The sequence below is a fragment of the Nansenia antarctica genome, assembly GCF_963989245.1.
Source record: "Nansenia antarctica genome assembly, chromosome: 4".
In the NCBI taxonomy this organism is placed as follows: domain Eukaryota; kingdom Metazoa; phylum Chordata; class Actinopteri; order Argentiniformes; family Microstomatidae; genus Nansenia; species Nansenia antarctica.
Window position 1 is genome coordinate 60366174 of NC_137689.1, and position 11618 is coordinate 60377791.

At 43.7% G+C, this 11618-nt stretch overlaps 1 protein-coding gene across 1 annotated transcript; it reads left to right on the forward strand.

Moving 5' to 3' along the window:
• Positions 1-502: 502 nt before the first annotated feature.
• Positions 503-10092, forward strand: LOC308156199 (ATP-dependent RNA helicase DDX4-like; the record flags this gene model as incomplete). Its single annotated transcript, XM_080529554.1, has 15 exons — positions 503-514; positions 1012-1065; positions 1528-1563; positions 1814-1856; positions 2017-2165; positions 2345-2497; positions 2752-2906; positions 3078-3207; positions 3868-4034; positions 4220-4365; positions 4648-4747; positions 5098-5206; positions 6349-6415; positions 6984-7171; positions 9913-10092. 15 exons carry the CDS (start codon positions 503-505, stop codon positions 10090-10092), a joined length of 1689 nt encoding a protein of 562 aa, XP_080385680.1.
• Between the last annotated feature and the right edge of the window lie 1526 nt (positions 10093-11618).

Below are 11618 nucleotides of genomic sequence, written 5' to 3' on the forward strand. Positions count from 1 at the left end.
GGTAGTGTTAAGTTCTATAGGCATGGTTGTTAAGCTCTGCCAGTGGCTGGTTGGGTAGAGTTTGCACTGAGCCAATTAAAAGGTACCGGTAATGTAAATTCCATCCAGGTGGTAAATCAAACGTTTACCAATTGAATAGGCGTCTGAATATCTGGGATGAATGATCGCTAGATGGGCTGTTATGCTGATCTGAACCTCCTGTCTACTCTTCCACAGGCAGAGGAGCTAGGGGAGGAGGCGGAGGCTTCAAATGCTTTGCTTCAGGTGGTTACATTTAGTACCTAATATAAAGAGTGTTTTTTTATAAAGCCATTTTGTTCTTTGTGTTTTTTATATTAAGAAAAACAGACTAGTTACAGAAAGACATTCAAGCCAATCTTGAGTTGCAATTGTAGTTAGTAAGACTCAACAAAATTCCATTATATGTAGTATGATAATTGAGAGATGTTGCTTTACTCCGGCTGAATGCGTGTTTTCTTCTGAACAGGGAGCACCGATGAGAATGGGAACAAAGGTAAGTGTTGACTGATATCAGAGGTCATACTGTTTCCCAAAAGATTGAAGTCCATAACATGACCCCCCGGGTTGAGACCCTTTCTCAGTAAATAAAACCACCAAAGTAAACCATTGCTTGACAATTGAATGCTTCTAAATCCTGAAGTAATGTAATGTAATGTCCTGTTGTCTTAACAGGGGGCGGAAGAGGTGGATTCAGAAGTGGTATATTCAGTTTATCATTCTTTCCTATGTGTCTCTTAATGTGTTGATTTCCCATTGTCTGACATGTTTCTTTGTGATAAGACTTGCTGCAAAACACTTTTCTGTTTTACAGGGGATGGTGATGACATCAATGAAAAAGGTATGATGGTTTTCGTATACTGTAGGATGAAGTGCTCTGTTGCCAAGTTCACACCATGGCGCAGCGCCACTCTTACATTGTTTGGGGAGAACCCTGGGGGTGTAATGGCGGTAAGCCATTGAATTCTCCTCACTTCTGCTATTTCCCCTCAGGTTTTGGAGGTGGCAGAGGAGGTCGTGGGGGCAGAGGAGGCTTCCGTTCTAGAGGTACATCTGATTCTGCACGGCTGGTGACAGTGAAATGAGGAACACCCCATTCCTCCTTCCATCCTCCTTCCATCTCCTGATTTCTGCCCTCACTGATCTCCCCTTCTAGAATGTTCTGTTAGCTCCATGACTGATGAAGAACAAACATGTCACACACCTGATACAGGCACACGCAGATGCTTGGTTAATCTGTGAAGATGAACACCAACTATGCTCATAAGAATGTACTAGTTGAGTTGCTGATGGGTGTGATCTCAAACGTGATTTCCTGGTTTCAGATGGTGAAGAGGAGGCTTCGGTGGAGGAGGTAATTCAGTGGGCGTTTTGTGTGTTTTTTAAAACCTTTTATTTTACCAGGAATTTCCATTGATGTCTGAGGACATGGGGTTAGAGTGTTGGATGAAACTGCCTTGCCGCACAAGTCCATCTCCTTAGAGTGTGTCTTGTCTTTGTTCTCCTCAGGCTACCGTGGAAGAGACGAAGAAGTGTTCTCTAGAGGTTCTGTCTTTGAGATATTACCTTATCAATGAATGGTCATGATTGATTTGTCGAAAGCATAACATGATTTGTTGACAAGGTGGCCCAGCCACTCTTGCATTGTTTGGGGAGAACCCTGAAATGAGCTGTCCTCTGATTTCTGCTTCCCTGGTTGACAGGAGAGATGGGCTCCTGCCCTACTTGTGTGCAAGGCTTACTTACTTAAACATGGTTTTTTTGCCGTCTTATTGAGACCTGTTTCCCACATCAGGCTCCCGGGATGGTGAGGGAGGAGACGGTGATGCTGATGGTCAGTATGTTCATACCTGATGGCCATGGGCTCTAAATATTGCAAACTTTCTCTTCTACTGTAAACCGTCTCTCCTGGGTGGTCTAGCTAAGCAGGAGTTTCGGAGTATCTAAGGCCTCCCTTAGGACCTTCTAGGGTGACCTTTGCCTCCCCTCCCTCCTTAGCACCTCCAACCTATGTGACCTATGTGCCCCCCACCCCTTCTGAAGAGGACTCTGATGTCTTCGCTCATTTTGAAACGGGCATCAACTTTGACAAGTATGACAACATCCTGGTGGATGTCAGTGGCAGCAACCCCCCCAAAGCCATCCTGGTGAGTTCCTTCCTGGTGTCTTCATGTTGCCTCAGTTGATGACTTTCACTACCTGATGAGCAAATTTTTTTTTAACCAATTTTCACAAATTGTCTTGAATGGTTTACATTTGCTTGTTTGTCTGTGAATTGTTGTATGATCTGAAGGTAAATTGAGAGACCGTAACACTGTCCCCCCAGACGTTTGAAGAGGCTGCCCTGTGTGATTCTCTGAACAGGAACGTCACCAAGTCTGGCTATGTGAAGCCCACCCTGGTGCAGAAGCATGGCATCCCCATCATCTTAGCCGGCAGAGACCTCATGGCCTGTGCCCAGACCGGCTCTGGAAAAACAGTCAGTCGCCTTCTACAATCTACACAAAAATGTTCTATATATTGTGTGTTCCAATATTTTGGATGTCATTAATCATTAATGTCATCTATCATTAACTCTTGGCTCTAGCATGTTTTATCAACATGTTTTGAATTCAAGTGCACCCTGCACAATTGCCTTAATTTTCTCTCTTTGCGCAGACAAATCAATGAATACAATTGACAACAACAATCTGTAAGGGACTAATGATTGTTTTGCTGTAAACCGCTCCCCAGGCTGCGTTCCTGCTGCCCATCCTGCAGAAGCTGATGGCGGACGGTGTGGCAGCCAGCAGGTTCAGTGAGGTGCAGGAACCAGAGGCCATCATCGTGGCTCCCACGAGGGAGCTCATCGTCCAGATCTGGCTTGAGGCCAGGAAGTTCGCTTTCGGGTAAGGAGGGCAGCCCTTCTAGAATGTGTTATAAAACGTTACAGAGTTTTACAAAGTGTCCTGAACATTCCCCAGTTCTAGGATGAATGCCACATTTTCAGCAAAGCGTGAATGTTGTTTTGCCCAAAGGAACTAAAAATGATGTGACAACATTGTCCCTCTCCTCTGCAGGACGTGTGTGCGCCCTGAAGTGGTCTATGGGGGCATCAGCACCCGACACACCATAACAGAGGTGCAGAGGGGCTGCAACGTGCTCTGTGGAACCACGGGGAGACTGCTGGACATCATTGGAAAAGGGAAGGTAACCTCATCTACTGTACCTCATCTGACCTGCAGTACACGCTATTGTACACGTATTGTTTAACGTATGAGAGCAGTTGGTGGCAGGTGATCCATATGCCTTTAGTTCTATCTATCCTACCATATCATGTGCTTTTTTTCATATAACTCCTATTTTAGAGACTACACTGGCTTCCTGTTAAGTTCAGAATAGATTTCAAAATCATTCTGCTTGTTTATAAAGCTCTCACTGCTGGCACAGCACCAGAATATCTGAAAGACCTTTTGCTAGCATATCAGCCCAATAGAGCTCTCAGGTCTTCTGATGCTTGTTTTCTCTGTGTACCACATCTACAAAAGAAGAGATTTGGTGAGGTTGCATTCTCATTTTATGCACCCAAATTGTGGAATGCACTGCCAGTTACTCAGCAAATATGTTCAAGTCAAGACTGAAAACCCATCTTTTTAATATTGTCTAAATAATTAAATTATGATTATATAATGATTGGAGCACTTTGAGCTGAAACGTTTGCAGGAAAAGTGCTATACAAATAAAAGTTATTATTATTAGTTAACCAACTGCTATAACTGACTGTCCTTTATGTATAGTTGTACAACTAGAGCACTTCATTGGAGTTGGTTACTCCTTCTGGAATAATACAACCCTCTCTCTCTCCCCCAGGTGGGTCTGAGTAAGCTGCGTTACCTGGTCCTGGACGAGGCTGACAGGATGTTGGACATGGGCTTTGAGCCTGCTATGCGTAAGCTGGTTGGGTCTCCAGGCATGCCCCCCAAGGAGGACCGCAATACACTGATGTTTAGTGCAACCTATCCAACTGACATCCAGATGTAGGTCTTTCTCTCTTCTCTCTCTCTCATGTTTGTGGAAATAACTGAAGTTTACTGCAGATAAACTTATTATGAACAGCAGAGATGATGGTTGTGTGGAAGTATTTATATTGAATGTAGTGATCTGTCTGAGAATGCATATATTGTTGCATTGAGGATGAAGAAAAGGATTTGTGGTTCTATAGGATAGCTGCTGACTTCCTGAAGACTGATTACCTGTTCCTGGCTGTGGGGATGGTGGGCGCAGCCTGCAGTGACGTGGAGCAGGTGATCGTAGAGGTGTCTCAGTATGACAAGAGGGAAAAGCTCCTGGAGATACTCAAGACTACAGGTGACTGTCCACACCTCACCATACAGCCTGTTCTATTCCATGCATTACCATGAGCCTGTCCTTAAATTTCTGCCTCCCCTGTATTTCAATCATAATTCTCATGAATAGTTGATCCTTTAAGACAGGTTTCCCGGACACAGATTAAGTAATAAAAAACTAAAAAGGTTCTTCAATGGATATTTTCTATAGAAAGTGTGATAGGACTAGTCCAGGACTAGTGTCAATTCATCTGTGTTTGGGGAACTTGAACGTGACGTCTGAAATGGGTTTTGTTTCTGTAAGGAACGGAGCGCACCATGGTATTTGTGGATACGAAGAGGAAGGCTGACTTCATCGCCACGTACCTTTGTCAGGAGAAGGTGCCTACTACTAGTATTCATGGGTAGGTGTTCTCTGTCAGGAGAAGGTTTCTACTACTAGTATTCATGGGTAGTTCATCCTGGAGCCAGGCTTCACTTCAAGGAACTGTGATGATGACCATATTTGAATGATTTTTATTAGATGCAATGGATCTAGATTCTAGTAGCCTCATTCATGTGAGAAGTATCAGTCTTGATATAAGAGCAATGTCACAATATGAGAGTATCTTAACTGCGATTAGGCTTAGGTACAGGATTTCATACATTTACACAAAGGTGGAAATAATAGGGTATAGAGTTTCAAATCTCAACTTCAATGAGGTCTCAGTCTGGTCGTAGTGCTTGGCATTTACTGTCTTCTCACCATCAACAGAGACCGTGAGCAGCGGGAGCGAGAGCAGGCGCTGGCAGACTTCCGCGCAGGCAGGTGTCCCGTCCTGGTGGCCACCTCTGTGGCAGCACGCGGCCTCGACATCGAACATGTATCTAGCACCTCTGGAACCATTCTTTTAGTTTCTTTGTTTCTTATTTTCTTTGTTTGGTTTACTTTGTTTGGTTTACTTTTCCTTTAGTCTTTCTTTTAGTGTTTGAAGGGGAAAGCAACAATGTTGCACTTTGCTTTCCTGTGGTTGTAATGCTTACGTTTGTGAAAGATGTATTTTTGGTGCCGGCTACATAAATATCTTTTATTTACTTGTTTTAAATACTGGATAACGTGTTCGATTTTTATTCAGAAAGAAAAAAACGTTTAATAAATCCCCGTTCAGTGCATTAGTTTGTAGTTCTGAGTTGTTTGTGTTTGTCATGTTGTCTGCCTTAGACACAACCATCCATCTAACTATTCTCACTACTCCGATCAACAGACATTTAACAATAGCCTGGTGCAGAGATGTGTAAATACATCACCACTACTGACTCAGAACACTACTCTAAAATACACCACCATTATTGATTCAGAAGACTACTACTGACTCAAAAATGCACCACTACTACTGACTGGTTTATTACAGGGTGTCCCGCTGTCAGCCGTACCCTGCCATTCGTCAGTTAACCAACCAAGAGTTTCTTCACTTCCCCTCTGACCGTTACCGTTGTTGAGCAATATATTGTGTATCCTAGCTCTGTGTCGTTGTCGTGTTTAGTCCTGTTCACCGGGATCTTACCGTATTGTTGGTACTGTAAGTTTAACCAAGTGAAGGAGAGAGGTACACATGTGTACGTCGACATTTCACGGGACACGGTAAGTACAGTTGCCTTATGAGCGGGATGTGAGGGAGAATACTGCACTAGTTTATTTGGTTGTTTCTCGACCTTCTGAGTGTTTTTTCGGTTTTTTAAATAATAATCCTCATAGGTTAAACGTTAGTTTTGTGGTATTTGATGTTGAACTACCGCAGTGGTTATACTAGTGTGTCTTCCGGCAGTGCGTAATTCTTGCGCACATAAAATACATTTGGGGTGGTGCCGTGCGCGATGAAATTCTATAGATTCACGTCTACCATGAACTTGACACGCTAACATTTTTTTGTCGATTTTCTGGTCTGTTTAAAATATATTTTGAAATAAAATTCTCTTAATTCTTAACTGCTATAATGCATTTGTGTTTCTGTGTGTTTGCCTATAGAGTCAGAGAAAGATGTATTCCACTCCAGTCCTGTTGATGCTGCTAGTGTTATTAGCACTCTCTAAAGGTAAGGCTGTCTTGCTCTAAGGATCAAAGCCAACCTTGTAACAGATAGACCTGAAGTCTTCACTTGTAGTAGGTTCATTCTGTGATTATAGGAACCGAAGCGCTTGTTATGGCCCATTAACACTAGAACAGCCGTGCCTTTTTACCTACTATAAGAGCCGCCCCTCTTTTTCAATGTAAAGCTGCTATTTACACACAACGACCACTAGTTGGCCGCTTGTAAATTAGCCTGCTTCCTACACAGAAAAACTGCAAAATAGCTTTATACTAGCTTATCCTGGAGTGATTTAGAAAATGTAAGGATACTGGGTGGAAATTTGATAGAAATATGACCCCTCATGGCTGTTCTAGTGTTAAAGATCTTTGATACCCTATTGATAATGATGATAGATGTACATGTATTATGAAATCATTTGGGATTTCATATTTCAAATTAGAGTTGTCCATAACCCTTACAGTTAGGTGCTTTAAGATGTTTGTCATATTTCAGAGTTCAGAGTTTCCGTTATGTTTAATTGTTCCAACAACAGGACAGCGTGAAGGATGTACATGTGAAGTTCTCCCCAAAGACCCCTACATCGAGCTGGGCTCCCACATCCACATTGTGTTCAGGAACACGTGCAGTGGTGAAGATCACCCTCACAACCACGGCAACATCTACTGGACCCTGAACAACCAGAGGGTGGATGAGAGCCTTTATGAGGTCATCAACTCCACCTTCTCTGCTGTGGCCCTGGGGAACTTCTCCCTGCACAGGGCAACGGTCCAATGCCACAGCCTGGTTTTTGAGCAGGTTCTGGGTGGGACCATCATCAAAACATACCGTTAGTACAATATGGAGGATCGCTTATAATCTTTAAGCTTCTCTCTCTCTCTCTCTCTCTCTCTCTCTCTCTCTCTCTCTCTCTCTCTCTCTCTCTCTCTCTCTCTCTCTCTCTCTCTCTCTCTCTCTCTCTCACTCAGTCACTGACTCTTTCTTTTGTTGTTGTTTTTGCACGTCATCCAAGGACTCATCATCATTCAGTTCTTTTTTTGAGACTTATCATATTTTTCTTTTTCTTTTCTTTTTCATCAGAGAGACCCAGTAACATATCATGTGTCATGTCTACATCACCATCAAGTAATTTTACATGTCACTGGGAGGACAACATGAATGATTCCTCATTGAAAGTAAAATACACAGTCTATAGGAAATGGTGAGTTTTGACCTTGTGTATATACAACAGGGGAGGCTGGTGGAGGTAGAAATCGGAGGACGGGCTCATTGTAATGAATGGAATGAGGAAGTCTTAGATACCATTCCTCATTTAATTCCATGAGCCCATCCTCTGATATCTACCTCCACCAGCCTCCCCTGATATACAGCACATGCTTTTCCAAGCTTCCTGTTACTATATCCACTTTGGCCTCAACATTCCTCTCTGTCACATTCTGAATGACCAACAGCTGCATGTCCCTGTGACCTTCTGTACACCACACAACTGTGCTAGCCCTCTGAGCTCAAGCCTAAGTGCTCAGTGCTAACACAGGTCTTCAGGGTCACACCACAGGTGTTGCAGGGGTTGTTACCTGTCTGTCTCTGTGTAGGGGTTTGTGTCTGTGTAGGGGTTGTTACCTGTCTGTCTCTGTGTAGGGGTTGTTACCTGTCGGTCTCTGTGTAGGGGTTGTTACCTGTCTGTGTCTGTGTAGGGGTTGTTACCTGTCTGTGTCTGTGTAGGGGTTGTTACCTGTCTGTCTCTGTGTAGGGGTTGTTACCTGTCTGTGTCTGTGTAGGGGTTGTTACCTGTCTGTCTCTGTGTAGGGGTTGTTACCTGTCTGTCTCTGTGTAGGGGTTGTTACCTGTCTGTCTCTGTGTAGGGGTTGTTACCTGTCTGTGTCTGTGTAGGGGTTGTTACCTGTCTGTCTCTGTGTAGGGGTTGTTACCTGTCTGTCTCTGTGTAGGGGTTGTTACCTGTCTGTCTCTGTGTAGGGGTTGTTACCTGTCTGTCTCTGTGTAGGGGTTGTTACCTCTCTGTCTCTGTGTAGGGGTTGTTACCTGTCTGTCTCTGTGTAGGGGTTGTTACCTGTCTGTGTCTGTGTAGGGGTTGTTACCTGTCTGTCTCTGTGTAGGGGTTGTTACCTGTCTGTCTCTGTGTAGGGGTTGTTACCTGTCTGTCTCTAATCAAAATGCATAGAGAGCGTGTGTGTGTTTGCGCGTGCGCGTGTATCTTCCTGTATGAGTTGGACCAGCTTCTCTAGGATTTCATCCAGCACCCTGTGGACACATACACATACACACAGATAGAGAGGAAAGGGGGAGGTAAAGTTGAGAGAGTGAGAGACAGTGAGAGAGGGGGGGGGAGAAAGGAAGAGAGAGAGAGGGAGGGAGGAAGAAAGAGAGAGTGGAAGAAAGAGAGAGAGGGGGAGAGAGAGAGAGGGAGGAAGAAAGAGAGAGCGAGGAATAGAAACAAACAGAGTGTGCCGGCTGCTGTTCCTACGAGACACTGCGGAGCAGAAACACGTTAAAACTGCCTGTGTTCCAATGTCCTCACCAGCATACCACTATCCCAATACTTTTATACCACTATATCAATACTTTTCTTTATTCTATGTGGTACACTAATGTGGATATTGGAATATAGCCTATGAGACGGTATGAGTAGGAAATATAGAGGAACATTGAATGCAGGACAAAATGGAGAGACGCAACACATAAATAAACATACTTTTCAGAAGGTCGACATTTCTGTATTATAAATCCTTTTTTTGATTGGTCATAATGTAATATTCTAATATTTTTTGTGATACTAGATTTTTGATTTTCATCAGCTGTAAGCCGTATTCATCAACATTAAATCAAAAAAGGCTTGAAATATTTCACTTTGTGTAATGAATCTAGAATATATGAAAGTTTCACTTTTTGAATTAAATTATAGAATATAATACACATTTTGAGATGCACCTGTATGTCTTGTGAATGTACTTGTATGTTACTTCTAAGAAATGGCCATCTTATCCGTAACATTGGGGATGATGCTTTCACAGTGAAGGTCGACCATCCTGAGAGGGTGAAGGTGGTTCCACTGTTCAACCGTCTGAGGGTTGAATGGAGCAGACCTGAAGGAGATCGTTATATAGGCTGGTCAATAAACTGTCAAGTCAAATATGCCCAGGTACAGTATGCAGCTTTATAATTTACCATTTATCTAAATGGTAAGATCTCTGTCTGTTGCTCTGCGCAGTGTCATAGTTCTGTTTCCTAGAGCAGAACAAATGTCCAGTTGTCATGACATTGGACAGTAAAGCTTTAATAGTGCAGAGTCCAGTGTAAGACTTTGTTTATTTTCCTTCTGTGTCAGCATAGCTCTGTTTTCTCAGAAAAACAATACAAAACGAAGCCATCTTAGTTCCCTGAAAAAGCATGTATCTAAAAAGAAGTTTGAGCTGAGCTATTTATAGTGACAAGTGTGTGTGTCACTGATGTCTCTGTTTTCTCTTCTGTTTATTCACTTCCTGTAGCATGTGCTCAACACGTCCATGAATGTGAACGCCATCCTGGGCTCTCTGACCACAGGGGAGGTGGAGCCCTGCACCAACCACACAGTGTCGGTGCGCTGTGCGTTAGGCCACGCCCCCTGGAGCGAATGGACCAGTGGAGAGACAGCCCTCTCCTCACTTAATGGTAAGACACTCAACTGATTGGATATGAGGTGTGAGAAACAAGGTTGGAATCCTGTTTACACACTATCCCTTAAATCACATGAGTATTGATACTTGTCGTACGGGTAGGAGACGGTCTGTGACTTTAGTTGACACACAGGGCTGGTGAAATCTAGTCTGTCTAGAGCAGTGGTTCTCAACCTTTTTTGGGCTAGCGCCCCCCTGTCCATTATCCAGGTCTCTTACATCTCATCAAAAAAAAAGTAGGCTTATTTTCTTCCCTGAATATTAACGTTGACTAATATTCTGTCTTATATCATTTAAAAAGCATGTCAATGAATGCCAAATAATAGATTTGATTTAACTGGGCAGTTGGAATATCATTATCATTAGTTTACCAGAGAGCAGAAAAGCGAATGTGAATGTGAATGTGAATAAAAATGCTGTTTCTGAGTGTTGAACAAACTTAGACAAGATCAGAGAATACAAACAGACTGCTACGGAACAGCAGCAATTTCACACATGTCCGATGCAGAACAAACAGTAGGCTGCAGAACTGTGTGACCCGTGCGCTACTAGTCAGGGGATTACGGTTAACAGGAGGGCGGGGGTTAAAAGGAGGAAGTGGAGCGCCAGTTTGGGAAGTCTGAGGGTCGGTGTGCACGCCGAGTAGCAGTCACAACACTGCGCATTGTGAGTAGAACATGTTGAGGTATTTTGATGTATTTTGATGTATTGTATTGTTTGTGTATGGTTGGAGGGTTATAGGAGGTGCTGATGTGATGTGCTGATCTGTGGAAAGTAGACATTCGGGATTGGTGTATGTATGGGGAAATGTCGGTGTCTTGTGTTGTGGAATGTGGCCGTAAGAGTGTGTCTAAATGTTGTTTGTTGTGATCCAATAGATCTCAGTAGCCACTGTCACTGTTTCCTTTGAGTAAGAACCTAGCACGTAGCACACAGCATCTGCTGACTGAGAACAACCTTTTAATACAACTGTGAAATAAACGTGAACTTTTTATAAGACGCTCTCAGTGCCTCTTTATTGAGGGGAACCTGGATTACTGGAGGTTACAGTTTGGCGTCACGAACAGTAATTCACAGCAGATTAGGTTTAGGGTTCTGTAAAGGAAACAGTGGCATAGGCTGAAGACTTCAGCGGGAGGTGGGACAGACTCTCCGGCGCATCATGTCGGCCGCGGAGCTGGAGAAGGAGCTGGGCAGTTTGAAGGCGAGACTGGTAGCTGAAAAGGAGCAGATGGCCCAGCTGAGGGACATAAATGAAAAACTCTCAGCCAAATTGACAGAAGCAGAGGCCAAACCGGCCTCACATCAACTACAGGACTCTGGGTCACCTCCGCCTGCACCCGCAGCTAAGTCTGCGGTTCCAGTGACCATGGTTCCAGCGTTTGAACTGATATATAGGGCAAAGGACAGGAAGGGTACCATGTTTTCGGGTCATACGGGTACAATGTCATTTCACGTGTGGTTGGATGATGTTCAGGGCTCTGTGAATTTTGACAGGTACACCCCTAGGGAGCAGGCAGCTTACCTCTATGACCACC